Genomic DNA, 24,986 nt, shown 5'->3' with positions numbered 1-24,986 from the left:
AAACTATTGGAGAAGTGCTAAGCTCCCTGTCATCAGAGATGTGCAAGCCACAGTGAGAAGAGCACCCCCTCTGCTAAAACCCATCCATCTGGGAATCCTTCCAGAACTAACCCCACCCCCCCAATATCTGGCCAAAATATTGGGATTTATCAAACTCCCTCCCAGAAGCCCCCTCCTTGGCTTCTCACAGTAACCCCAGGAACTGAGAGGGTCTGTGGCTGAGCCCACGTTCTAGATGAGTACACTGAGGTCCAGTGATCAGAGCAGCCAAAGGCGATTCCCACACTTGCCCCTGACCTGTGGGCGCTGTCACCTCTGCTCTGCCAGACTGTCTCCACCTCATGTTTCTGCTGGGTCGGATTCTTTAGTCCTGACGTGAATGTGAGCCTCATGTGTTCGGTCTTCCCAGCGGGCTGGAAGATGCCCCGGGGAAGGGGGCCTGACTTTTCTACTGTGGCCTTAACCACCCACTCCCCCACCCCCTCACCCAGACACAAAGAGGCCCATAGAGCCCTGGAGTGGGAGAGTCAGGCCGAATGAGATGGGGACAAAGAATCAGAGACCTATCCTGCAGTCTGCCCACACACCTGGGCCTGACCACCCTACATCCTGAGGGGCCCCCGACTCCCTGCTTCCCTCCTGTACCAGCCCAAGACAAGCCAGACCACAGACGCACCCTTGGGTGTGCGGGACGTGAACTCGGTGTCAAAGTAGAAGGTGTCGTCAGGTTGCGCCACGGCCGGCTTGAAGGGTGGCTTGATCTCACGACGGTACAGCTTCTGCAAGGTGGGGTGGGCACTCCGGTCACCATGGCGCCCCCACAGCCCATCAGGAGCCTCGGGCAGGAGAAGGTAATTGGCCTGGAGTGCAGGCACCCTGGGAGGCCAACCTCGCCTCCAAGGCCATGCCGTCACCCTCTGCTCCACATCCGGGGCCCTTGTTGGTAGAAGCCCCCTCCCGCCACAGGTGAAGCCCTGATGGGGGCTCTGGGGTGGACAGACACACTCACATTCCAGTCAATGGTAGAGTAGAAGGCATGCCGCTTGATTTCCTCTGCCCCATCAGGGCCGGAGCCTGAAAGAGCCCAGATGAGGGGTCTGCCCTTGGACGGTCCAAGCCCCCAGACACCCACCCTGTCTGCTGTGTGACCTCACCATGGTCTGGAACCAGCGACTGCAGCAGTCTACTGGGAGCATGGGGGACAATGGGCTCCCCCTGTCCCAAATCCACCCAGCCATGACTCCAAAGGCCTACTGCCCACTCAGCATTTTCCACTTTCTGGAGACCCTTATGATCAAGCTCCAGTGTACTGATGGAAGAAGAAAGGCCCAGAGAGGTCAGGCAACTTGCCCAAGGCCACACAGAACAGAAATTGGCCTTGTTCTGAGATCTGCAGAGGCCCCCATCTCCCTCCCAGCCCAGGCCTCCTCTCTATTGCTCTTATCCCATGTCCTTGTCAGCCACCAGGCAGACTCTCACTCCATTCAACCCCAGGGACCCGGACTGGACCTTACAAAGCTGGTCATGGTCCAGAGGAACCCAGGGGCCAAGGAGCCAAGACACAGTGAACATCTTCTACACAACAGGCATGTTCATGCAACTTCATTTAGTCAACAGGGTTCCAGAGCATCATCTCCCATGGAGACGGGGATCCGGGGCTCAGGGAGGTCAAGTCAACTGCCTTGGGTCACTTAGCTCATAAATGGCCCTCATTCAACAAATATTTATAGAGGGACCACTGTGTGGGGGCGGTGAGGACCTGACACGGGGCCGGGATTGGGACCTGAGCCTCCTGACTCTTGAGCTCATGCTCTTTCTGCTGTGCCAGCAGCCTTGGCGAAGGAGCTGTGTGGGGGCCTCTGTCCTTGTCCCCAGGGGGAGTGGGGATGACTCAGTTCCTGCCTTCCCCCTACACACAGGTCACCCCCCCCCAAACACCACACATGGAGCCAAAAAGCAGGGTGGCCCGCGGCATTGTCTGCCCACACAAAGGACAACAACGGCCCCTTTCAGCCCCAGATGTGGCTCTGTGGCCTAGGCTGCAGCTGTACCCCGCTCCCCTCCCGAGCTGGGGCTGCTTACCGAGCCGGTTGGCAGGATTCCGCTTGAACAGGGCCCGCAGGAGGCTCTGGGCTTCCGTGCTCAGAAACTGGGGCATGCCCAGCTTCGCCCTAAAATAGCCCCCAGGTCTCATCAGGGCTGAGCCCGCCCCAGAGGCCCTGTCTCCCCTCCCCACTCTGTCCAGGTCAAATTTCCAGCTCAATCCAGACAAACCATCCACTAACTCACCTCCCAAAGACTTCAGGGATTCCCCGCCCAAGCCCGGGAAAGCATAGTGCTTAACCCAGAGGAGGGTCTCATTAATGGGGAAATCTGAGGCAAGAACAGGGTATTATTCTGGCCCCCAAGCTGGGGCCAGCATCGGGGGAAACCCTAAAGTGTCAGGGCAGGGCTGGTGCTTACTTCAGAATCAGCGTCATGGTCTCCTTCCGGTCCTTCCCCTGGAAGGGCAGGGAGCCCGTCAGCATCTCAAACTGCAAAGGACAAGGGTCTGTGAGGCTGTGGTCTCCATCTCCCATGTCCCCCACCTCCTCCCACCCAGGCCACTCAGCTCCATTCCCAGGATTCTTGCTGGACTGTGGCAGGTCCACCTGGATCAAGAATTGTGACTGTCTCTCTTTCCTCTGCCAATCAGAACACCAAAAGCAGTACTAGGGGCTGAGGCTGAGGTGAGGCCCAATCCCAGGCTGGGGGCAGCCCACGTGGGGCCAAGCCTGGAATCCTCCCAAGGAAGGAACCTGCAGCTGGGTGGAGGGTGAGGCAGCTTGGCTGGGAAAATACAGGAGGAAGTCTTAGAGAGTATCAACCCCCTCACTGTACAGAGGGAAAAACTGAGGCCCAAAGCATGGGCTGAATGCTTTACCCCTGTCTGGGCACTCACCATCAACACCCCGTAGGACCACCAGTCGGCACTGTGGGTGTGGCCCTGGCGGTTGACGACCTCGGGGGCCATGTACTCCACCGTCCCACAGAAGGAATAGGCTTTTTTCTCATGGTCAATGGCCTCCTTGCTCAGGCCAAAGTCTGTGGCAAGGAGGGCAAGAGGACACGTCTTTAGGAACCCCCTTGCCTTCCTTGCTGCCAACCCCTGCACACCCAATGCCCCTGCCCACAGGCCTGAGGACATCACCCCCATGACACTCGGGAGGAGGCTAAGGCCCAGAGAGGTTAGGTGACTTGCTCAAGGTTACCTAGTGGGGAGCTAGGGTTCACACCCAGGCCATTCCAAGTCTAGGGCCTGGACTTTTGACCACTTCCAAGTGCCTGGCACAGCCTCTCAGGTAGAACGGATCTCCTGGCACTCAGCCCAGGCCTATCAAGAGCCCATCCTGCCCTCCCCTGGGACTTGATGGGAGCGGGGGGGAACAGGGGCCCTCTACTCACCAGTGAGTTTGATGTGGCCCTCCTCATCCAGAAGGATGCTGTAATGAAGAGATGGGTTCTGGTGACACCATGGGGGTTGTGGGGGGCTGGGCCTGGCCCAGAGAAGGTGATCCACCCAGATCCATCTGATGAGAGGCAGGTGGAGTAGACGGGTGCTGCCATGCAGACATGTTGCCTGCCTTCTTTGCTAATCCTTGAAACAACGGGCTGAGGTAGGGACTATTATGGCCCTATTTTAACAATGGGGAAACTAGGGACACCTGGGTGGCTCAGTCGTTAAGCGTCTGCCTTCGGCTCAGGTCATGATCCCAGAGTCCTGGGATCGAGCCTCGCATCGGGCTCCCTGCTCAGCGGGAAGCCCGCTTCTCCCTCTCCCACTCCCTCTGCTTGTGTTCCCTCTGTCGCTGTGTCTCTCTCTGTCAAATAAATAAAATAAAATAAAATAAAATAAAATAAAATAAAATAAAACAACCAATGGGGAAACTAAAGCTCAGGGAAGTTAAGTAACTCCACACGGTCACAGAACTAACAGGTGGTGGAGATAAGATTTGAATTCAGGTCTGCCTAACTCAAAAGCCAGATCTCTTTCCAGCCCAGCACCTGTTCCCCTGGGCTCCCCCAAGTTACCATTTGAGGATATTTAGCTATTAAGGAAAATTCTAGAGAGGACCATATCAAGGAATGACTTTTAGTGATGGCATCTCAGACATCACACTGGATTAGCAAAAAATGTAGGCAATCACCTGCACGGAGGAGCCTCAGCCTCGTCAACGGCAGAATGGTGATTAGGCAGCCCCCCCAAGGTGGGCCTGCTGCCACCACCACCCCACTCCAACCACCTATTCATGGGGCAGCCATAGAGAGGGAGACTTTGTTGGGGAGAGTCACACCCACCCCTCAGGAGAGACCCCAGGGCCTGCCTCTGCACTCCCTAGGGAGGCTGGTATGGAGCGCGGGCTTCACTCACTTTTCAGGCTTGAGGTCTCTGTAAATGATGCCCAGGCTGTGCAGGTGGTCCAGGCCCAAAGCCAGCTCAGCCAGGTAAAACTTCACATCCTCCTCTGTGAACATCACCTACGACAGGCGGGAGGGGGCGTCAGCTGGGAGCGCCTCTTCGTCAGGAGCTAGGGCACTGGGCAATCAGCAGCTTCCTGGTCCTCAGGGCCCACCCTGGGGAGGACCCTTAGACACCCCCAGGCCATACTCTCTTCTCCTTATAAAGGGGGTTGAGTATGAAATGACTAACATACAAGTCACTCATCGTGGCATTGTTTGGAAATAGCAAAAGGGTTGCAAAGAGCCCAAGCGTTGAGCAGAAGACTGAAATGAACTCCCCGGCATGATGGAGTGCTATGTAGCCCTAAACACACAAGGAATCTCTCCATGTGCTGATATGGATCGATCTCTAAGATACACTGTCTTGAGCAAGGCAAGATACAGAACGGTATATACAGGGTAGTGCTTTTTCTGTAAGAAAATGGGGGTTGGAATTCAGAACATGTATCAGAATGGTTTGTATTACTAAAGAAACATGGGGTGCTTAAACAAGAAATCAATAAAAATGTTTACCTATGGGGGGTAGAGGGACTGGGGTGGGAGGAAGACTTCTCAATGAGATTTTTCTTTTCAATCATGTAAACGTATTACCTATTCAAACATTAAAATAACATTTAAAAATTTTTTTTAAAGTTTCTCTTCTGAAGGTTGACTTGTATTAATGGTCCCATTTTTATATCTGGCTCAAATTCTTTTACGCCAGTTAAAATCCTTTTGGTTAGGGGCGTCTGGGTGGCTCAGTCAGTCGGGCATCTGCCTTCAGCTGGGCTCGTGGTCTCGGGGTCCTGGGATTGAGCCCCACGTCAGGCTCCCTGACCAGTGGGGAGTCTGCTTCTCCCTCTCCCTCAGCCTCTGTCCCTCCCACTCATGCTTGCTCTCTCTCTCTCTCAAATAAATAAATAAAATCTTTAAAAAAAAATCCTTTTGGTTAACACATAGGACATAATGTTAAAATATCCAGATTTCTGGGAGGATTTGCGCTTCTTCCCATCCTCAAAGCTTTGCCCGGGGCAGCCTTGGAAGAATGGAGGTGGAGAGGTGAAAGACCCCTTAGCTCCTGGGAATCAGGGTGGCGTCAGACGCAGGCCCTGATCCTCCTCACCCATCCTGGGAGAAACTCTGAGGCTTGGCCAGGGTGTACACTCTGTCCCAGGGTGGGTTCCTAGGTCAGGGTCTGCTAGGCAGGCCTGGGTGGTCCCAGGTCCAAGCCACACTGGTCACGTTCTTCACAGAGCTCTGGGATGAGAGGCCTCGTTGTCTCTCCAGCTCCATCCCGGGGCCCTATGGCAGTGGGGTGTCAGCTCACCTCTTTAGAGAGCCGTGTGAAGAGGTCCCCGCCACGCAGGAAGTCCAGAATAAGATAGAGCTTTCCCTCAGTCTGGAAGGCTGGGGAGAGGGGAAAAGGCAATGGTGGAGCCAGCTGGGCCCTGGGCCCTGCCCCTCTACCCTAAGCTCCCTTGGCCTGCTGGGGGTGGGGGCAACATAGGGGGAAGGCAGCAGCCCACCGGCAGGGCAAAGCCTGGCAGGCAGAGTGGGAACTCAAGTAGGGTCTGTGGTCTCACCATAGTGCAGCTTCACCACAAACGGGTGGTTTACGTCAGCTAGGATGTCTCTCTCCATCTTGGTCCGAACGCGGTCACGCACTGGCCAGAAGAGAAAGGCAGTCACGGAGAATCTAGCCCCCCCAAAACGGTCATCCCCAAGCCCTGGCTAAGAAGGGCTGCTCTCTTTTCCAAGAGTTCCTCACACCTCATGGCTGGGCCCAGGGCTGGGCCCTAGGCGCCCTGCCCATCCCTCGAGCGCCATCTCCTGCCGTGCCCCATCAAAGGCCATTCAATCCAGTCCGTCTGAGCAACCTGTTCTGTCCTCTGCGTACCCTTAGCTTTTGCCCCCGAGGCTCCCCCAGAATGCTTTTACCAGCCCCCTCCCCACCTGGCACAAAAATCCCTAATGCCGGTCTGGGGGATGGAGAGTATAGTCACCTGGGAGCTAGTTAGGCAGATTCTTTCCCTAGGCCTAAAATTCAGACTCATGGGTCTAAGCGGCCACCCTCACATCCTTTTTTTTTTTTTTTTTTTTAAGAATAAAAGTCCCTAGGCATTCTGATCACCAGCAGGTTCTTCTTTGACTCAGCTCAGGCCTCACCTCCTCCAGGAAGTCTTCCTTAAACTGCTAAGCTGAATTAGGGCCCTCTCTCTGACAGTGCTCGTGCTTGCCCCTTCAGAGTACTTTTCACCCTCTCTGTTAATTTTTTCTTTTCCCTCACCAGAGGCGGCATGGACCATGCTGGAGTTGGACTATTCCAGCCACTGTTTCCCGAATATACCTTACATTTTTACACTTCTGCTCAGGCAAACAGCTTCTCCTTCCTGGGGTGCCCTTCCTCTACTATTTTTTAGCCTAGAGAACTCCTAACTCCTCCTTCAAGGCACAGCTCAAGCGGCCCCTCCTTACGTGAGCCCACCCTCTGTGGGCTCCCCGCTCACAGCCCCAGCTGCTCCACACGGCAGGCGTGGCTCGGCCACTGCTGCCCTGGCCTGGGAGACCTTCACAGCAGTGCCCAAGTCCTCCATCCTCCCCCTCCATGGCTCCCATCATCCCTCCTGGGGAATGACTTCTGCCCCTACCAGGTTGGCCTGAGGGCATCAAAGCTACAGCACCCCACAAACAACCCTTCATGGGCCACAGGATCCCTGAAGTCTGCAAGGCCGACACTTCTGATCCTCCCCGCCTCACCACAGCCAGGGCCCACTCCCCCTGGTCAGTGGCTGCACTGGTTCCCAGACTGCTCCAAGGGCCACTGCCCAGCCCAAAGTCCACTACCAACCACTGTCATGCCCTTTGTGAGCCTGGGAATTCTAGACCTGGCCTTGGGCTCCCTTCTGAACCTCCCTGCGATCCATCTCTGGGGCCCTGCCTCCACTCCCCCTCTCCTACCCTCCCTAGCTGCCTCCCTGGACTCCCTGCCCCTTTCCTCACACCTTTCTCCATGCTGAGAGGGTCTCCCTCAGACTCTCCAAGCACCGTGAAGCAACTCTGCCCAACTAATCTCAATATCAGGCATGAGAAGGCCCCTGCCACAAGCACCCTGCACTCACCCCTTGCCTTCCTTCCAGACATTCACCTTCAGCTATGGTAATTGGTGCTTGGCTTGCGGGGAGAGGGGAAGGCTGAGGTTAATCCCCAGAAATCTTTTCTTCGAAATGGACCCTGTCTCTGCCATGAGGTAGGAGGGGTGAAGGGGGAGGCTAAGGACAGGCCTGTTTCTCTACCTTCAGACCAGGTGCTCCTCCATCAGACCCAACACTCTGGAGAACCGGGCTGTCTCCCTCAATCCTGTGCCCAGCCTGGGCTCTGCACGGGGAGGTGACCTTCACTCACCTTTCAGCGTTGCCTTCTTTAGTACCTTCATGGCATACAGGTGCCCACTATCAGGTCGGGTGACCTTCCGCACGAGGAAGACCTGAGAAGGCAATGGGGAAATGGCAGAGGAGAAGCTGCGGAGGGGGCCGAGCCTGTTCGCTCCCATCCTCCAGGTCCCAGGCTGACCTCTAACTTCCCTGAGCCCCAGGTTGACCTTTTGCCCTCCCTGGGTACCAAGGTGACCTCCTGTCCTCCCCTCAGACCCACCAACCCTTGCCCTCGGATCCTGAACCCCAAGGTGACCCTTCACCCCCACCTCTGACACGACCAGTGCTGCCCTCCCAGCTGTGGGCTCAGGACTCACTTTGCCAAAGGATCCCTGGCCCAGAACCTTGAGCAGCTCAAAATGGGATGGGTCGGCCTTCTCAGAGCCAGCCTTGACGTGGTGCGTGATGGAGATCTCCTTGAGGATGCCCTCATCCTGATGGAGGGACAGAGCTGGTGAGCATGGTGGGGCCCATCCAGGCCGGCAGGAGACATGGTCCCCAGCCAAGCCCACTCCCCCTGGAGACAGGGCCCTGCTGGCCACACCAGACAGCTACACTGATGGGGCCAGCCTCCTGGTTCATCAATCCCAAGAGGGCCTTAAGGGCCAGGGAGGGTCAAACTACCAAGGTGCCGAGTCAGGTGAGGCACGGCTCCCACTGCTCCTGCTCTTCTGGCCCAGTGAGGCCCAAAGGGATGCCCAGGCCCGGCACAGGTCCTGCCTGTGGGACTCCCCTCCCCCCACTGCAAAGGTTTTCGTTTTGCCACAATAGGAAGTAGAGTTTGTTCTCATACCGGGGAGGCAGAGCCAGGCTTTTGTTCCTGGTCAAAGTGGATGATAGGATCCTTCTGGCCAAAAGGGCAGGGCTCAGATGCACAGGGACCCAAGAGTCAGCAGAGACTACCCCCACCAACCCGGTAAGTGCCAGTCTGGGGTGGACAGGAGCTGAGGCCAGAGACTCCATGATCCATCCTTTGAAACTTCCTTCCTAGGAGTCTACCCCAAAAGCCCCTTGCCAGGCCCTAGCTGTTCTGGGACCCTTCTGTCCTCCCTCCAATCGGCTGCTATTGCCCTGGAGCCCTGAAGCGCCTCCCCACTTCCCCAGGAAGCAAGTCTGGGCAGGGTCCAGTCGTCCAGCAGGCCCAGGCCGGGGCCAGGACAGTTGAGAGCCAACCGAGGCCAAGTTCGCTGCCCAGGCACCTGCTCCAAGGGCCACAGCCAGGCCAGGACCAGACATCTGGGCACACTCACCGAGTCCCGCCTGGGGCCAGAGCCAGGGCCAGGGGCAGGCAGAGAGGTCTGGCTGGTCCTGGGCCGCTGCTTCCTGGGTAGCCAGGGGAGCAGGGCCCAGAGCCGCAGGCGGGGCGGCTTGGGATCCTGCTCCATTCGGCCGGCAGGGCCGAGGCACCATGGCAGGAGCACGCAGCGTCCGGGGCTGCCTCGGAGGTGGCCGGGCCCAAGGCGGATGTGCAGGGTGAGGGCGGGGGCTGGGCCCAGCTCAGGGCCGCCAATCACTCGGGGCCTGTGGTTTCCCAGCTCCAGGCCTACAATCTTACCACGTTCCCTTCCTCTCTTCCCCGACCTCCCCATTGCCTGAGGGCTGCCCTCTGGCCCTTTCCCCCCTCATCCTCCCCCAGGGCCTGCAAAGGGAAAGCCCTACGCCAACGCAGCTGCTGAGGGGCAACAGGTACCCAACGGGCAAAGACAGGCGTCTAACGTGTAGAGGCGGATAAAGAGGGACACCCAACAGGCAGAAGCAGGCATCCACAGGTAAAGACAGATGAAGGTGGGCATCTATCAGGCAGAGGTGGGAGAGTACACAGGCCCACCAGGCAGGGATGATGCTAGGGGAGCTCCACACCCAGCAAGGGGAGCTAGGAAGAACACACACCCAACAAGCAGAGACAGATGGGGACATGTACCCAACAAAGCAGAGGCAGGAGGGGACCCATACCTAACAGGCAGAGGTGCATGGGACATATATCCAACAGGCAGCAACAGAAGGGGACATGAACTCAACAGGCAGAGACAGACGGGGACCCAACAGGCAGAAGCAGATGGGGGCTGGCATCCAACAGGTGGAGACAGATGGGGACACATACTCAACCAGGGAGAGACAGAAGGGGACACAACCCAACAGGCACCCAACATGTGACATGTACCCAACAAGTGAGGACAGGCACTCATCAGGTGGAGACAGAGACAGGAATCCGACAAGAGAGGCAGATGGGCCGCAGAAAGAGAAAGCCAGTCAGTGAGGCCCAAGGAGACTGACAGAGACCCGGGCCCGACATACAGAAAGCCAGACCCAGGACTCAAGGGCAGAGCTCCGGGTTCTTGCTGGCCTGCCAGGGGCTGGGGGAAGAGGTGAGGGGACATCACCTGCAAACACCCTGCATCTGGGGGAAGAGTCCGGTATTTGTGGCAGGCACACCTCTGAGGTTTCATCCCTGCCAGGGCCTGCAGAAGGCCCAGGACTGAGACAGTGGGCTGAGAGGAACATCTCCTGAATGCAATCTGATGGCTTTGACTCTGATCCAGATTTCCCAAATCTGTTATCCCCATTGCAGATACAGGAAACCGAGGCCCAGAGGCCAGTGACTCACCCAGGCTGAAAGTGGACCAGCGGCAGAGCCGGCCTACACTCAAATCCTTCCCCTAGTTACTGCCTGGCTTGGGGTCAGCAGGCCTCCAGTGCCAGGAAAGGGAGAGCAGGTAAGTCAGCCAGAGCCCTGCCCCGCCTCACCCCCTCCCTCAATACTGGGATCAGCGCAGGGACTTCCCATTCTAGGTCTAGGACCTGACAGACACAGCCCTATCTTCAGGGGACCTTGAACAGCCACAAAATCTGCAACCATCAGAAGTTGCAGGCTCTGCAGGCCCCTGAGTATAACCCTGGGCGGGACAGGCAGAAATCCTGGCTCAGAGAGGGGCTGAGGTGAACCAAGGCCACACAGCAACCCTCACCCACCCCCGCCCTGTTTTAGACTCCGCTCGCCTGCCTCTGAGAACACTCCCTGGGGACAGAAGCAGTCACCCAGAAACCCCAGGGGACAGAGCCACTCCCAAACCCATTCCTTGCCCAGGGCCATGGTGAGAGATATTGCTGGAGGCAGACCAACCCTCTGCTCACCTTTCTGGGACAGGGGAGTGAGTCTCTCTCACCCCTGGGGAAATCTGCCGGGGTCTGCATGGTGGGGCTCAAGCTGGTGGCCAAAGGGCCCCGTTACTCCTCTACTTCTGCTTTTTCAGCCTTCCCGGCCCAGAAGGCAGGGTCCCTGACCCCCTCCTTCTCACTTCCCCCTCTGCAGGGAGGAGGGACAGAAGATGGGTCAGGCTCCCCTGCCGAGGAGGGGACACTGTAGACCCCACACCCGTCACTCCGCGGGGGGGCCCGGGGATACAGCCCTCCTCATCTCCTCTGATCCTAAGGAGGGGAGACTAGAAGACAGACAAAAGTCACAAGATAACAAGGCAATGACACATGGGGCATCCCAGCACCTGCCAACATCTCCTTGAGGGAGTGCGGGGCAGACGTCAGCAAGGCCGGTCTCTGAGTGCCCCAGGCCAGGGCGCAGAAGCTCCTTCCCTGGCAAGTGACCTTCCTATGGCTGGGCCCACCCAAAATGGCAACCCTCTGAGCAGGCACCCCGCAGCTGGCCCCGCCTGGGATGGGCAAGGGAGCCACGGGGCCTAGCAAGGACCTCACAGAAGTGTGAGAGGAGAAGAAGGTAGCAGTGGAGCAGGGGCTGACCAGGCCCAGCCCCCTTCCACGTGGCCTGGCCGCATCAGTCCCACCAGTAGCCCCACAGGAACTGGCACGCCCACAAGTACACACAGGCCGATGATCGGAAACCATTTCCACAGACATGTGGAAACACACACCCCCACGTACACACGGACTTCCCCTTCCAGCCCTCAGAGGGCCTCCAGCGACAGTCTGGTGAGGGCCTGCTGGCGGTTGTGAAAGGGGCCGCCTTAGACCGCTCGCTGCACCCAGCTCCTGCAGGCAGGGCTGTGGAGGCCGGGACAGCCCGGGGAGCCCCAAAGCTCTCCGTTCCGGAGCCAGTGGGGCCCCCCACCAATCCTCAAATCCCAAAGCAAAGGACGACTCTGTGGCTAGCAGGGTGCAAGAAGGGGCAACAGGAAGGAACCGGTCTCAGACCTGCCTTTGCTGGAGGGTCTGTGCGGGGACTATGAGGCCTCTGGTGGCTGGAGCGGGGGAGGACAGCCACCAGACCACAGCCCTTGGTCCCTGCCCCATTCCCCACCATATACTTCCTCTTACTTACTTCCCCCCACAGGGCAGCTGGGAGAGAACCCCAGAGCCCCCCAGCCTGATCCCTGGTCCCTAGGGTCCTTCCACCAGCTGCAGCCCAAACCCAGCTGCCAATCCCCGCAGTAACGGACACGAACAGCCCCTTCCCCAACTGGCAGTATTTGCAGGGCCTCCTGGGCCTGCCCCTTCCGGTGGGACAGATGGCTCCTGATGGGGCAGGTGAGGAGAGGTCCCAGGCGTCCCTGCTGCACTAGGCCAGGACTGGGCCATGAGTGACAACCAGAACTGTGCCCCTTATAAACACAGCATGTATTGCACAAGGCCGTTCTTTCCTTCAACCTCCACTGGTGTGGCTTCTGCCAGGCCCTGTGTCTTAGCTTCGAGAGAGATCCTGCACTTCAGAGATACGAAAACCAGACTCGGACAGAAAGTGACTTGCCCAAGGCCACATGGCTAGAAAGGGGGACAGCTCAGGGCAAAATCAAAGAGTGTTTGCTTCCAAAGCCTACACTCAAGCGTTTCATTATCGCCCTCCATGAAAGCCCGTTTCCCCTTTGGACATCCGTCACAGCTACCGGCCCCCTGCTCTGTCCCCAAGCCCCGAGCCTGACACTAGGAGGCGCACATGTTAAGACTCAGGCCTTGTTCTCAGGCAGCTCCTGGAAAATACATGATGACAAAACACAAGTGGCTACAAATCTACAATCGCGTATTATGGTTGCCCAGAGGCAGGAACTATCTGCCCGGGGTGAGGTCCCAAAGGACCTTCCAGAGAGGGTGCAGTCCAGCTAAACCCTGAGGATGAACAGGAGTTGGCCAGGCAGAAAGGAGGAAAAGAAAGACACTCTACGCAGAGAGAGACCTGCATGAAGAAGAGGCTGAGGCCAGGAGTGCAGGGTAGGAAGTTAAGAACCGTCCACTCACTAGCTGAGCGCTCCCAAGCAAATTTCCCTCCCCGTCTGAGCCTCAGTTTCCCCCTCTGTAAAACAGAGCTCACAACTAAATATTCCACCCTTGGAAGGTTGTTGCTACAAGTACAACGGGCCACAGAGACAACGGGATGTTGTAAACAGGACTCCTCCCTGGATTGGGTGGGCAGTCTTACTGCTGCAGTCTCCTCTGGGCAGGCTGAGGGGACACAGCCCAGCCGCATGGTCCCGGGGCCTGGGAGGGTAGGCTAGCCTACCCCGGCCAGTCCAAGGGAAGTTCCCCCCAACACCTGAGGCTTCCAAGGCTCCCCGAAGTCCGCAGTCACATCCTGCTTGTGCTCCAGCCAGAGGAGCAGGAGGGATCCGGGATGGATCAGGGTTTCATAAACAGGAAGAGAAGAGGGGAGGGGGGAGACGCCCAGCTCTCAAAATAGACCTGCAAGCGCTTCAAAGGGGTCCAGCTCCGGAGACAGCCAGGGGAGGGGGCCGGCGGTGCCCAGTCCACTCTCATGGAGGGAGGGAGGACAAGCAGAGCCCCAGTCCGCCTGAGGACCCCAGGCGTGCCAGGGTGCCAAAGGGATCCGGGAAGCTCTTGCTCTGAACCGCTGTCCGGGCTATGGCTGCTAAAACCCAAATCCCCCTTTCGGCCTAAAATGAATAAAGTAAGCAAACATTAAACACCACACTTTGGGGGCGCCCAGCTGGCTCAGTCGGTGGAGCAGGCGACTCTTGGTCTCGGGGGTTGTGAGTTCGAGCTCCCCACTGGGTGTAGAGATGACTTAAAAATAAAATCCTTAAAAAAACAACAACAACAACACAAAACACAGCAAACTTTGTGGGACTGTTTAATTTATACATACCACACTCCTCCTCCGGGTGGCCCTGAGGGGTGGACCCTGTTCTTGTATAGGAAAAGCATCTAAACCTCAGAGCAGTACAGTACCCGCCCAAGTCCTACAGCAAATGAGAAAGGGGCAGGGTCCTAAACTCAGAACGCCTGACTCCCAAGGGCCCCCCGCCCCCGCCTCTTCTCCACCTGGAAGGCCCACTTCTCTCTGGAGCTGCCAAATCCTGCCTTCGGAGGCCCAGCCAAATGCCAGTTCTGCGGGGAAGGTGGCCTGCAGCCTTACTCCCCTGCCACACAAAACTGTAACCATCCATCCGGCCCCTGCTCAGCCCCAAGCGCAGGTGCCCCTGGCTGGTTCCCCAGGACATGCTCCTCTTACCATCTCACTGGGAGAAACGTGGGCACCAGGAAAGGGGTACATTTCTCTGCCCGATATGGGGCCTGGCACAGAATGGAGATTCTCTGTGCCCACAGTCATGCTCCCCACCATCACAGCACCCACCACCACACAGCTTGCCTGTCTCCCCTGCCTGAAAGCAACCTGAGGCTGGGGGTACTGACTTCATTTTAGGGCCTCCCAGCGCTCCAGCATGGTGCACCGTTTTGTGATGAGGCAACTAGAAGCAGCTACTTTGTGATGAAGCAAAGGAGAAACTGGCCTGCTCCCAGCTCCTTCCACCACACAAAGTGATGAGGGCCTGACCACAGGCTGAGCGCCCCCTGGTGTGCCAAGCCCAGAAGTAGGCCCTGGAGATACTGTGAGGTTCTGGGGGCAACAGAAAAGACAGATGAGCGGGTGTCTAGAAATGGTGGAACCCAGAGTCACAGGGACTCAATACTCTCCCTCTTCAGCATGCAGTGTTCTCTGGGCTGGGAGAAGTATGGGCTCTGTGGTCAAGCAAGACCTGACTCCATTGCTCACCAGCTATGTGACTTTGGGCCTCAATTTTCTCATCTGTAAAATGGGAATAGTAACAATCTCTACATCAGGGGTGTTGTGAAAACTAAACGCAAAGCTCCTGGGGTGGTGCCAGGTATGGGTTAAGCTCTTTCTCTTCCTTAACGTGGCATTCAAGGCTCTCCTTGCCCATCCATCTCCAGCCTTGTCTCCCTTCCCCTCCCAGGGTCTTCTGCTCAAGAGCAGGGGTCATAGGCTTGAGATCAAATGTAGGTTACCCATCCGAGTAAGCGCCTGCCCTCTCCCAACAAGCCCCTCTAGCTCCTGAAGTAGCTTACCACCTGCCCCCACAAAGCTGCAAGCTCCTCTGCAACCCCCAGAACTTGAGCCCCAAGATCTGAACATCCTGGCTGTTCCTTGAATCCCTTCGTTTTGTGATGAGGCAACTAGAAGCAGCTACTTTGTGGAAGGAGATTCTCCAGACAAGGGACCTGGTCTCTGCCACTTGGTCTGGCCGCTGTTGGCCACGATGGCCACAGTAACCAGCAGAGGGGTAGGAGCCTACTTATCTCACCTTGCCCTACCCCAGGCAGCTCAGCTCCCTTCTCTTAGGAGGCTGAGACAAGGCAAACATCGGGACCAGCCCCAGGTCTATTTTAAAGGTCAAGCTTGGGCGCCTGGGTGGCTCAGTTGGTTGAGCGACTGCCTTCGGCTCAGGTCATGATCCTGGAGTCCCGGGATCGAGTCCCGCATCGGGCTCCCTGCTCGGCAGGGAGTCTGCTTCTCCCTCTGACCCTCCCGACCCTCCCCCCTCTCATGCTCTCTCTCTGTCTCTCTCTCTCAAATAAATAAATAAAATCTTAAAAAAAAAAAAAAATAAAAAAAATAAAGGTCAAGCTTATGGCAAGTCTGGTGCCCAGGCTGACCCAGGTCTAGAGGGTGTGGCCCCTGGAGGGCACGGAAGCGGAGCAAGACACTGGGGTACCCGCGCGGCTGGTGCTCAAGTCACCGTGCGCTAGGCAGTTACTACCCCATCTGTTCTTGCCACCACTCCCGTGACTCAGGTACCGTTGTCCCCAGTTTACAGATGAGGAAACTGAGACTCAAAAGCAAGAACACCTCTGGCCAAATAGTGAGGGTGGAGCCAGGACGTGAACGCAGGTCCGCGACCTACTGTCAGAACCCACGCTCCATCCTTCCTCGGCAGCTTCCCGAGCCCCCCACGGCCAGCAGCTCTGGGGCCTGACAGCTCCTGAAAACTGGGTGTGCTCTTTCCCAACAGAGAGATGAGAAAGCCCAGGCCCAAAAGGAACAAGGGATCCACCCAAGGTCACACAACTGCCACCCAGCCCCTGGTGCTTTTGTCCACACACAAAACCAGCGACAGGAACTGATGGGCTAAAGGGAGGCGCCCAGGGGAAGCAAAGACAGTAGGGAGGAGGGAAGCACCCAGGGCTGGGAGGTGGGAACCCAGAGAAACGGCCAGGGTGCCACATGCTGAGCACTGGGCCATGGTTAGACTTGGGGGGCCACCAGGTGCCCTCCCTTCATGTACCAGCACCATATACCCAGAAGATTCTAGGCCCTCATCATGCCCAGCTGACCTGAGGCTCTCCCATCACCCCTTCAGCCCTTTCCTTACAGCCAGCCCAGCTGCCATGGGGAAATAAACCAAGGAAGTGGCCTGGGTGAGGAGGAGCCAGAGTTCTAGCCTGGATTCTGCTCCTGACCCTCTCTGGGCCTCAGTCCCCTCACCTGAGAAATAGGAAGGTTGAGGGGCGCTTGGCTGGCTCAGTGGGTAGAGTGTGAGACTCCTGATCTCAGGGATGTAAGTTCAAGCCCCACGCTGGGTGTGAGATTACTTAATAAAATCTTTAGGGGCGCCCAGGTGGCTCAGTCAGTTAAGTGGCTGACTTCGGCTCCGGTTGTGATCTCAGGGTCCTGTGATCGAGCCCCGCATTGGCGCGCACATCTCTCTCTCTCAAATAAATAAATAAAATCTTTTAGGGTGCCTGGGTGGCTCAGTTGGTTAAGCAACTGCCTTCGGCTCAGGTCATGATCCTGGAGTCCCGGGATCGAGTCCCGCATCGGGCTCCCTGCTCGGCAGGGAGTCTGCTTCTCCCTCTGGCCTTCCTCCCTCTCATGCTCTCTGTCTCTCATTCTCTCTCTCTCAAATAATAAATAAATAAAATCTTTAAAAAATAAAATAAAATAAAATAAATAAATAAATAAATAAAATCTTTTAAAAATAAATAAATAAAACAAAATCTTAAAAAAGAAAGAAAGAAATAGGAAAGTTGGAGCAAGTGATCTCTGTGCACAGGGTCACCTCGAGGATTCGGTGGGACCAGAGAGGGGGGTGGGCCTCCCTCCTCCTCCACAACCATGCAAACGGTCCCCTGCTCAGGGTGCTTGCCTTAGTCCTCACCTTGGACGGCTGCAGTCCAGCTTCTTCCCCTGAGGCCTGTCCATTCTGGAAAAGAGAAGGGAGATTGGGGAATTTAACCAGGACTTACCAGGGTGGGAGAGTGCAAAAACAGACCCACCAGAACGCCCCCTGCCCCACCCCATGAGGCTTCCCCCAGATAGCTAGGGAGGCCATGTAGGCCAGGGCCCTCTACCTCCACTTTCACTGGGGGGGCGCAGGTGTCAGGCCTCCCACAGCAGCCCCTCGCCAGCATGTCCCACTCCTCCCTCCCTCGCGCTCTCTGCCTAGCAAATCCCTCGTCTTTGAAGACTGAGCTCATATGTCACCTCCTCCCAGAGAGAAGGAAAGGGCATGTGTGGCTCCCAGCTCTGCTGGAGACAAACTGTGATTCTGTGCCAAAGAACCAACTGCAAAGAGGCCTCAGTCTCCTGATCTGTAATATGGGGCTAGTTACCCCACCTCCCAGAATTACTGCAGGGATATAAGGAGACCAAGTTTGCGCAAGTGTCCAGCCTGGAACTGGTGGCTGCCCTGTCCTTGCCCCATTCTGGGACTCCTCCCCGGCCCCTGCCAGGCAGAACCACAGCCGCCACACTGCGCCCCTGCATTCCTTCCCTGCGCCACTGGCCACACGGCAGGGACTATGTACACAGAGGCCTGCCCTTCCTAGTAGAGGGGGGGACAGAGATTAGGCCTTGGCGCTAACAGCTGCTCTCTTCCAAGCCCCTGCCACATGCCAGGCACTGGGCTCGGTGCCTCACACCTGTGGCACCATTAAATCCTCCTGACCTGGGAGGTAGGTCCTGTCCCCATCTGGCAGACGAAGAAACTGAGGTTCAGAGGAGCATAGTGATGGCGTACCTAAGGTCACACGACTGGTAAGTGGGGATTCAAAATCCGGTCTCTGACACCCAGGAGGTACCCAAAAAAAAGGTCTGCTGAAGAGCAGCCCACACCTCAGCATGGGAACTACCTATAGAGAGGCGGCCACTGGGGCCCATTTCTAGGCAGTCCTGCTTCTTCCAGACCCTGGACTTCGCCCTCAGGGGTATACCAACCCCAGCCCATCCCTTTCCTGCGTGATAGGAGGTGAGTAACCAGGCCTGGGGAAGCAAGGAAGGAGCCGTCCCCACCCCTCCTGGCACAGCAAGAGTGTGGTGAGGCAGCTGGAGGCTCCCACCGGTAGCGAGACCCAGCCTAGGGCAGGTCAGGACTTTGGAGCCAGGGGCTGGGTCCACAGGGCCGCTGTGGCTTTGCCTGGCAGAAGCAGGCACAGCTGTGCTCTGCCCATTACATAATCTCCCTGCCCCTGGAGCAGCTCCTCCCTGCTGCTTGCAGAACATCCTGCCCCCTGAGCCCCTTTAATGCCCCTAATCATCCCCAGGGGCTGCTTTCTGCAGGCCCCTCCACATGCACACACACATACATTCTGTCATCTCTCAGCAACCTGGGGGAGGGCTGGGTTGATCAGGGCCGGGGAGTCGGGAGTGGGGGCCATGATGCATTTATGTATTGAGTTCACCCAGCATTCTAGACTCTTGCTATAATTCCCTCAAATGGTCATAATGGCCTTCTTGCATACCAGCCCCCCTCCCTGCCCTCCTCATTCCAAACCCCCATCCTTCCTCAAACTCAACTGTGATCCTTGCATTGAGCAATCAACTCTCTAGCTCACGCACTCCTGATTGAGAACCTTCAATGGACCAGGCCTCAAACCCTGCCATGGCTTCCACTGCCTGCAGAATAAAGTCCCAGCTCAGTCCCCAACTGCCCAACACAGGTGATTAAGTATGTGGGTTCTAGAACCTGACCTTCTGGGTTCAGATTCTGGCTTCTACCACTGCATGACCCTGAGGTTACTTCATTTCTCAGGGCTTCAGTTTCCTCATCTGTGAAATGGGAGATGAAAGTAATGTATCTCATTGGGTGGCTACAAGAAGCAAACAAAATAGCGCCTATAAATACCTAGCCCTAGCACATAACCAGTCCACAAACAATAGCCATTATCATTACTGGGTCTTATTCTTGAGCTTTAACCGAATGACCTGGGACGCTGGGCAGACCAGCTTGTTCCATATCCCCAAGCATCTGTATGGTGGCTCCTTCTACCAAGAAAACCCTTCCTGCCTTGTCACTTTGGCAAATGCCTGGCCTTCTTTCAGCACTCACTCCCAGTGTCCTCTCCTCTGTTCACAAAGCCTCAAGTCCTTTCCTCCCTCCTCTGGGCCCCAATGGCACCGAGCAAACCACAGGTTAATTTAGGAAGAAGCCATGGCTTGTCCGTCACCATTTCCCTAGCACCCAGCTCAGGGGCGGGCACATGGTTGGTCACATGAAAGCTCAGCTCAGCAGAGAGAGCAAGAAGACCAGAGCAGCTACTAGTACTCCTATTTTTCAGACAAGGCTCGGAGTTAAGGGACTTACCTGAGGTCCCTCAGCCAGCAGGTGATGGACATGGGGCCATAACCCAAAGTCACATGGCTGCAAGCCTAAATCCCCAGTGAGGGAGGGGAGGAGGGCTCAGATGCACCCAGAGGTGTGGGCTTACTGAGCAATAATATCTGGACGATTCAGGGGACCCCACAGGTCTTGTTTGGCTGCCTCCGGTCCTAGGGTCTCTGGCCTGGGTACCATCCTCATGAAACCCTTTGCCTGTAAGAGCTGATGCACGGCGTTTCTAGAAGGGGATGGGCAGCCCTGGAGAAAGGACTGGGAGCACAGAGACCACAGGCGAGCATCCCCCTTAGAGCCAGGGTCCTGGGAAGACAGGGTCCACGTGCCCCTCTGGCCTGACTGCACAGGCAGGTGGAAAGAACACAGTTCTGCAGCCACAAAGACAGAGCCGCTAATCCCAGCTCTGCCGGCCACTCGCTCTGACCTTGGGTCTGTCACATCACTCCTCTGACCCTCGGTTTTCTCATCTGTGTCATGAGGCCAGGTCTGTCTTGTTCACAGCTGCACTGTTGCTTGGCATAGTACTTGTCACATGATAAGTACTCAATAAATATTTGCTGAATGAATGAATAAATGAATGAATGAAAGGGGACAATGATGCTGACCTTGCAGAATCCCAAGTCAAAGACCTTGTCTAAAAAGTCTGGTACAGGGGCGCCTGAGTGGCTCAGTCGTTAAGCATCTGCCTTCGGCTCAGGTCATGATCCCAGGGTCCTGGGATCGAGTCCCACATCAGGCCCCCTGCTCGGCGGGAAGCCTGCTTCTCCCTCTCCCACTCCCCCTGCTTGTGTTCCCTCTCTCGCTGTCTCTCTCTCTGTCAAATAAATAAATAAAATCTATAAAAAAAATTAAAATAAAATAAAATAAAATAAGAAGTCTGGTACAGGAAGGGCCCTCTGGCCTCTCCCACTCTCCCCGCTCTTCTTCAGAGAGCACCGCTCCTAGGACAGCTGCCTAGGGCCCCCAGACCACTGTGCCCCATCCCCAGAGGTCAGAGATGGATTCCAAAAGGCATTCTTCCTTCCCGCCCAAGCAGCTCTGTCTTGAGAAGCAGGGCTCAGGGCAGCGTCTGGAGAAGCCAGGCAGCAGATGGACAAAGACAGCACGTGCCCCACGGGCAGGAAGCAGCCCCAGGAGCTGGGGTCAGAGCCCAGCACTGGCAGCCCTGCACACTGCTAGAGGCTGGGGGCCAGGTGCCAGGGCTGGCTGGCACCACCGGCCCTTCGAAAAGGCTGGACAGAGGCCCTGTGGGACAAGCAGACTCGGCCAACATCCGGAGCCGCCTCTCCTGGAGTACCTTCCACCTGGGCCAGTTTGATCCCAGCCCTTCCCCATCCTTGAGCCCTATCCCCCCAACTTGTTGGAAGACAGTGGGAGATCTGGACTCCCATCCTGACTCTGACAGTAATTCATACGCCAGTTCTCCTCTCTGAGTTCAGCTGTTTCATCCGAAACTGGTGGTAATAATTCCTTTTTTTTTTTTAAAAAGAGGCTCCTCACCTAACATGGGGCTTGAATTCACAACCCTGAGATCAAGAGTCGCATGCTCTACTGACTGAGCCAGCCAGGCGCCCCAATAATCCCTACTTTGAGAAGCTGTTTGGAGAATTATTTTATTTTAAGGAGGTAACAGTGGTGAAGCAGGGCCGGGGGCACACAGTGAGGCTCTGTACATGGCAGGGCTGGGCCCCCTGAGAAGGTTCCTGCTTCCAGCAGGGCCAGGGAAGGCCCAGGCAGAATCCTCACCCACACCGCCACCTGGGCCAGGCCCTGCCTCCCAGCAGCCCATTTTTGGCAGCGTCATGAGGAGGGCAGAGCTGTCCAGGTCCCAGGCCTCTGCCAAATGCCCCCAGCAGCCCCTTGCCTGCCTCCTTCCCGGCCAGGAGCCCGTGACAGCTCCTGTACCTGAGGGTCAGGCTACTATATCACTTACATATCACCTGGGCTAAGAACAGCAAGGCCCTGTTCTCCACTGAGAATGGCCCAACTGGCGCCCTGGCTGCCCCATGGCTCCTATTACCCAAACAATAACACCCAGTCGCCTGGCACGTCCATGGAGTGGGGGAGGGGGAGAAAAGGCAGCACTGCCCAGGGCCCTGCACCTCTCAGGCCCAGGAAGCATTAAGCTAGGACTCAGCACTGGCCACTGGAGGAACAGAGGTGCAGAGAGGCTAAGGGCCGGCTGAGGGTCACACAGTGTTTCCAAGCTGAAGCTCTGAGAAATCACAATGTCCCCAGTCCTAGGAAATACACTAATCTTCTCCTCTCACGGAACTCAGATGCAGTTGTACTCAAAACTGAGTTGAGTTTCCTTTTTTTTTTTTTTTTTTTTAGATTTTATTTATTTGAGAGAGAGAATAAGAGAGAGAGAGCATGAGAGGGAGGAGGGTCAGAGGGAGAAGCAGACTCCCCGCTGAGCAGGGAGCCCGATGTGGGACTCGATCCCGGGACTCCAGGATCATGACCTGAGCCGAAGGCAGTTGCTTAACCAACTGAGCCCTCCAGGCGCCCCCTGAGTTGAGTTTCCTATTCAAACCTGGTCCCCTGCCCCAGGATTCCCCAAAGGGAAGCAGGAAGTAGTGCCCTGCACTGGGAATCAAGCTCCTGGGTGTCTGCCCTTCCTACGAGTATAACCCATGGTAAGTCCCTGGGTTAAGTTCTTCCCAGCCTACCTTCCTCTAGGGAGGCCTAAGTCACAGGGGCATGCCAGGGCAAAGGAATCCACCTTTGAGCGCCCCCCCAACCAGGCCCTTATGCCCCAGGCCTCTGAGGGGGGGCTACTGCAGAGGGCAGTGTTCCTCACCTCAGAGAGTGAGTCAGCGAGAGAGAACCTCCGAGAGTCATGCAGGGCTTGTAAAAACCCCATGGCAGGGATCCCAGAGCAATTTACTCAAATTGCACCTTCAGGTTGGTTACCTAATCCTGCCGCGCCCACCCTCCAATAGCCAGTGTCAGCTATGACCATCCCTTTAAAGGGGTAGCACACCCTGGGTGCTGGGGACCTAGGGTCCTCACTCTAATCACAACCTGTGGCCCTGAGAGGCAGGGTACTTGGTGGGTACTTGGTGGTTGCCCCAGGTAAGAGGAGGCAGAGGAGGGGAGCTAGGCAGGTGCTAGGGACCAAAGCCAGGAGAAAATCACCTTGGCTCCCGGGCTCACTGAGGTCTTCACACCCTCCCAGTATACCCCCCACATCCCCTCTGGAAATGGAGTTTCACCTGCCTCCTTCCCAGCATGAGGCCAAGGGGAAAGTTTTCTTAATCTGCTGGTTCAGGGCCTTGACCTTGACCCTGGGTGTCAAAGGGCACAGGAAGAGCTGGCCTTCTGCATCCTAGGGCTTGGCACCACAGAATCTTCAGAGGAGGGCGGGAGCTGCTTCTGGGAGAGGCTGGGTGACAGAGGCTAAGTGCCCCAGGGGCCCAGCCCTTCCTCTGGGAGGGCTCACAAGAAAGAAGGCAGGCACCAAGGTCCTCCCTGTCTCCAGGAATAATCTGCACAAGGTCTAAGGGCTTTTCCCCACTGTCTTCTCCACAGCCTGGGGTGGGGGACACAGGTATCCTCTGGCCCTAGCCTTGGGGCAAAGAAAACCAAGAGTTTCAGCCCTAGACAAGTGGTGTCACCCCATATTCCACAACTGCCAAGGGTCAAGAGGGGTAACCCTGCTAGGGTCAGCAGCGGAGAAGCGGGGAGCTCTCGGGGTAGGGCACTGGGAGGCATCAAGGAGACGTGGGGTTCCCATGACGCTTGTCTCCTGGCACCTCAGCCCTGCCCGTCTGCGCTGATAGAGGAAGCTCCGACAGCTCCCGGTACAGGTCCTAGTTGTGTGGGGTGAGGAGGGCCAGATCTCAGGGCCCCGCGGGATCCCCTCTCCGGGCTAAGGGGGTTCTGGGCGCTTGGCGGAACTGTCCCTCGCTCACACACACACATACACACACACCCGGGGCATGGGGGGGTGGAGCCGAAGAAGGGCAAGAGATCGGAGTGCACTCGCGCCCTCGAGGGCGCCCTCCAGGCTGCAGCGGCGCCGCGAGCCGCCCCGCCCCCGTGGGGACCCAGGCTCGCCGGCCGCCGGCGCCCGTCCCCCGCCCCGCTCACTCACCTCCGGGTCCAGCGGCACCAGCTCCATGAGCGGCCAGGGCTCCTTGAGCTGGGCGAGCGGCATCGCGCCGCCGCCGGGCCGCCCGCTCTCCTCCGGCGGCCCGTGCCGCGCCGCCTCCCGGGTCCCGGGGTCCCCGGCTCTGCGCCCCCGCGCCCTCCCCGCCCCACGCGAGACCCCCGCGCTCGGACTGGGCCGTCCGCCGCCGCTGCCGCCGCGGCACTCGCACTTCGGCTCCCTCCGTCACCCGGCGCCGCCGCGCCCATTGGCTACCTGCGCGAGGGGCGGGACCGCCTAAGCCCCGCCCCAGCCCCCGCGGCACGGCTTTCCCGGAGCGGACCCCCGCCGCCGGCGCGCGGGAGGGCTGGCCCCGCCTCCGCCGCGAGCCCCTGGCGGGTGCTCTGCCCTGCTTAGAAGAGGCCTTCCCGGCTCCTCCCTCCCAAACCTGGTCCTCCCTGTGCGGACCACGCCGGGGCTGTCGCTTTCCCCTCATCAGCTCGTGTGGAATCACGCCCCAGATATTCCTTCTTCCTCCTGCGGGAGGGAGCCCCTGTTCACCTAGCCCTCGTCCGGCCGCCTCACCCCCCGCCCCCAGGCAAGCACTCACACCGAATATCCCGGGCCTGACCCAGGCAGAGGCTTGAAAGGAACCTGGGCCCCACGCCCCTCAGGCCCTCACCTCCCGAAGCCCTAGAGATCCCCGGGGATCTTAGCGCCCCAGCTCCAGGTACGTTCCTATTCTTCTGTTGCCACCATCCGTACCTACAGCGCCCCCAGAGTGATTTCTTAATACACATTTTTTGGTAATCTGTCCTTGAGGGGGCCCCATTCAACCATGCCTCCCCAGAATCTCTCCAACTTCAGGCCCAGCCCTGGGTTGATTTATGTTTGTGACTCCCAGGGTTGAGGGACACTTGGGCTGCCCGAGTAAAAGGCCAGGGAAAAGAGATTCAGCCTCCATCTAAAGAGGTGTTAGGGGTCCAGGTGTGGTGAGATTTATTCACAGGTGGAGGAGTGGAGGGATGGGGTTGCAGGTTTCATGGGTGGGGAAGAATGGCCAGTTATTTGCAAAGCTGTTGTAAGGCAGGGGTATGGCTGGAGTGCCTGGGTGGCGCAGGGGGTTAAGCATGGGACTCGGTTTTGGCT

The 24,986-nt window shown here is 57.3% G+C and overlaps 1 protein-coding gene across 3 annotated transcripts in view; it reads right to left on the bottom strand.

The window, feature by feature from the left end:
* RPS6KA1 (ribosomal protein S6 kinase A1) overlaps positions 1-23,972 on the bottom strand; it is a 35,027-nt gene extending 11,055 nt beyond the window's left edge. The window contains exons 1-13 of one of the 3 annotated variants that reach the window (XM_021684142.1): positions 23,844-23,972; positions 17,291-17,335; positions 8,228-8,344; positions 7,882-7,963; positions 6,063-6,143; positions 5,807-5,886; positions 4,412-4,518; positions 3,445-3,482; positions 2,942-3,084; positions 2,464-2,534; positions 2,083-2,171; positions 1,010-1,074; positions 677-779 (exon numbers count right to left, since the gene is read on the bottom strand). In XM_021684142.1, coding sequence (XP_021539817.1) covers positions 677-779; positions 1,010-1,074; positions 2,083-2,171; positions 2,464-2,534; positions 2,942-3,084; positions 3,445-3,482; positions 4,412-4,518; positions 5,807-5,886; positions 6,063-6,143; positions 7,882-7,963; positions 8,228-8,344; positions 17,291-17,335; positions 23,844-23,906 — 1,084 coding nt within the window. In that variant the 5' untranslated portion in view covers positions 23,907-23,972. Of the gene's footprint in view, positions 1-676; positions 780-1,009; positions 1,075-2,082; positions 2,172-2,463; positions 2,535-2,941; positions 3,085-3,444; positions 3,483-4,411; positions 4,519-5,806; positions 5,887-6,062; positions 6,144-7,881; positions 7,964-8,227; positions 8,345-9,160; positions 9,415-11,042; positions 11,132-17,290; positions 17,336-23,843 lie in introns of those variants that run through there. The other 2 variants (XM_021684143.1, XM_021684141.1) reach the window with 2 other exon arrangements.
* Positions 23,973-24,986: the final 1,014 nt, after the last annotated feature.

The sequence above is a fragment of the Neomonachus schauinslandi genome, chromosome 4 (genome assembly GCF_002201575.2).
Source record: "Neomonachus schauinslandi chromosome 4, ASM220157v2, whole genome shotgun sequence".
Lineage (NCBI taxonomy): Eukaryota > Metazoa > Chordata > Mammalia > Carnivora > Phocidae > Neomonachus > Neomonachus schauinslandi.
The sequence above is the reverse complement of the archived record's forward strand: the minus strand, read 5'-3'. Positions and strand labels throughout refer to the sequence as shown.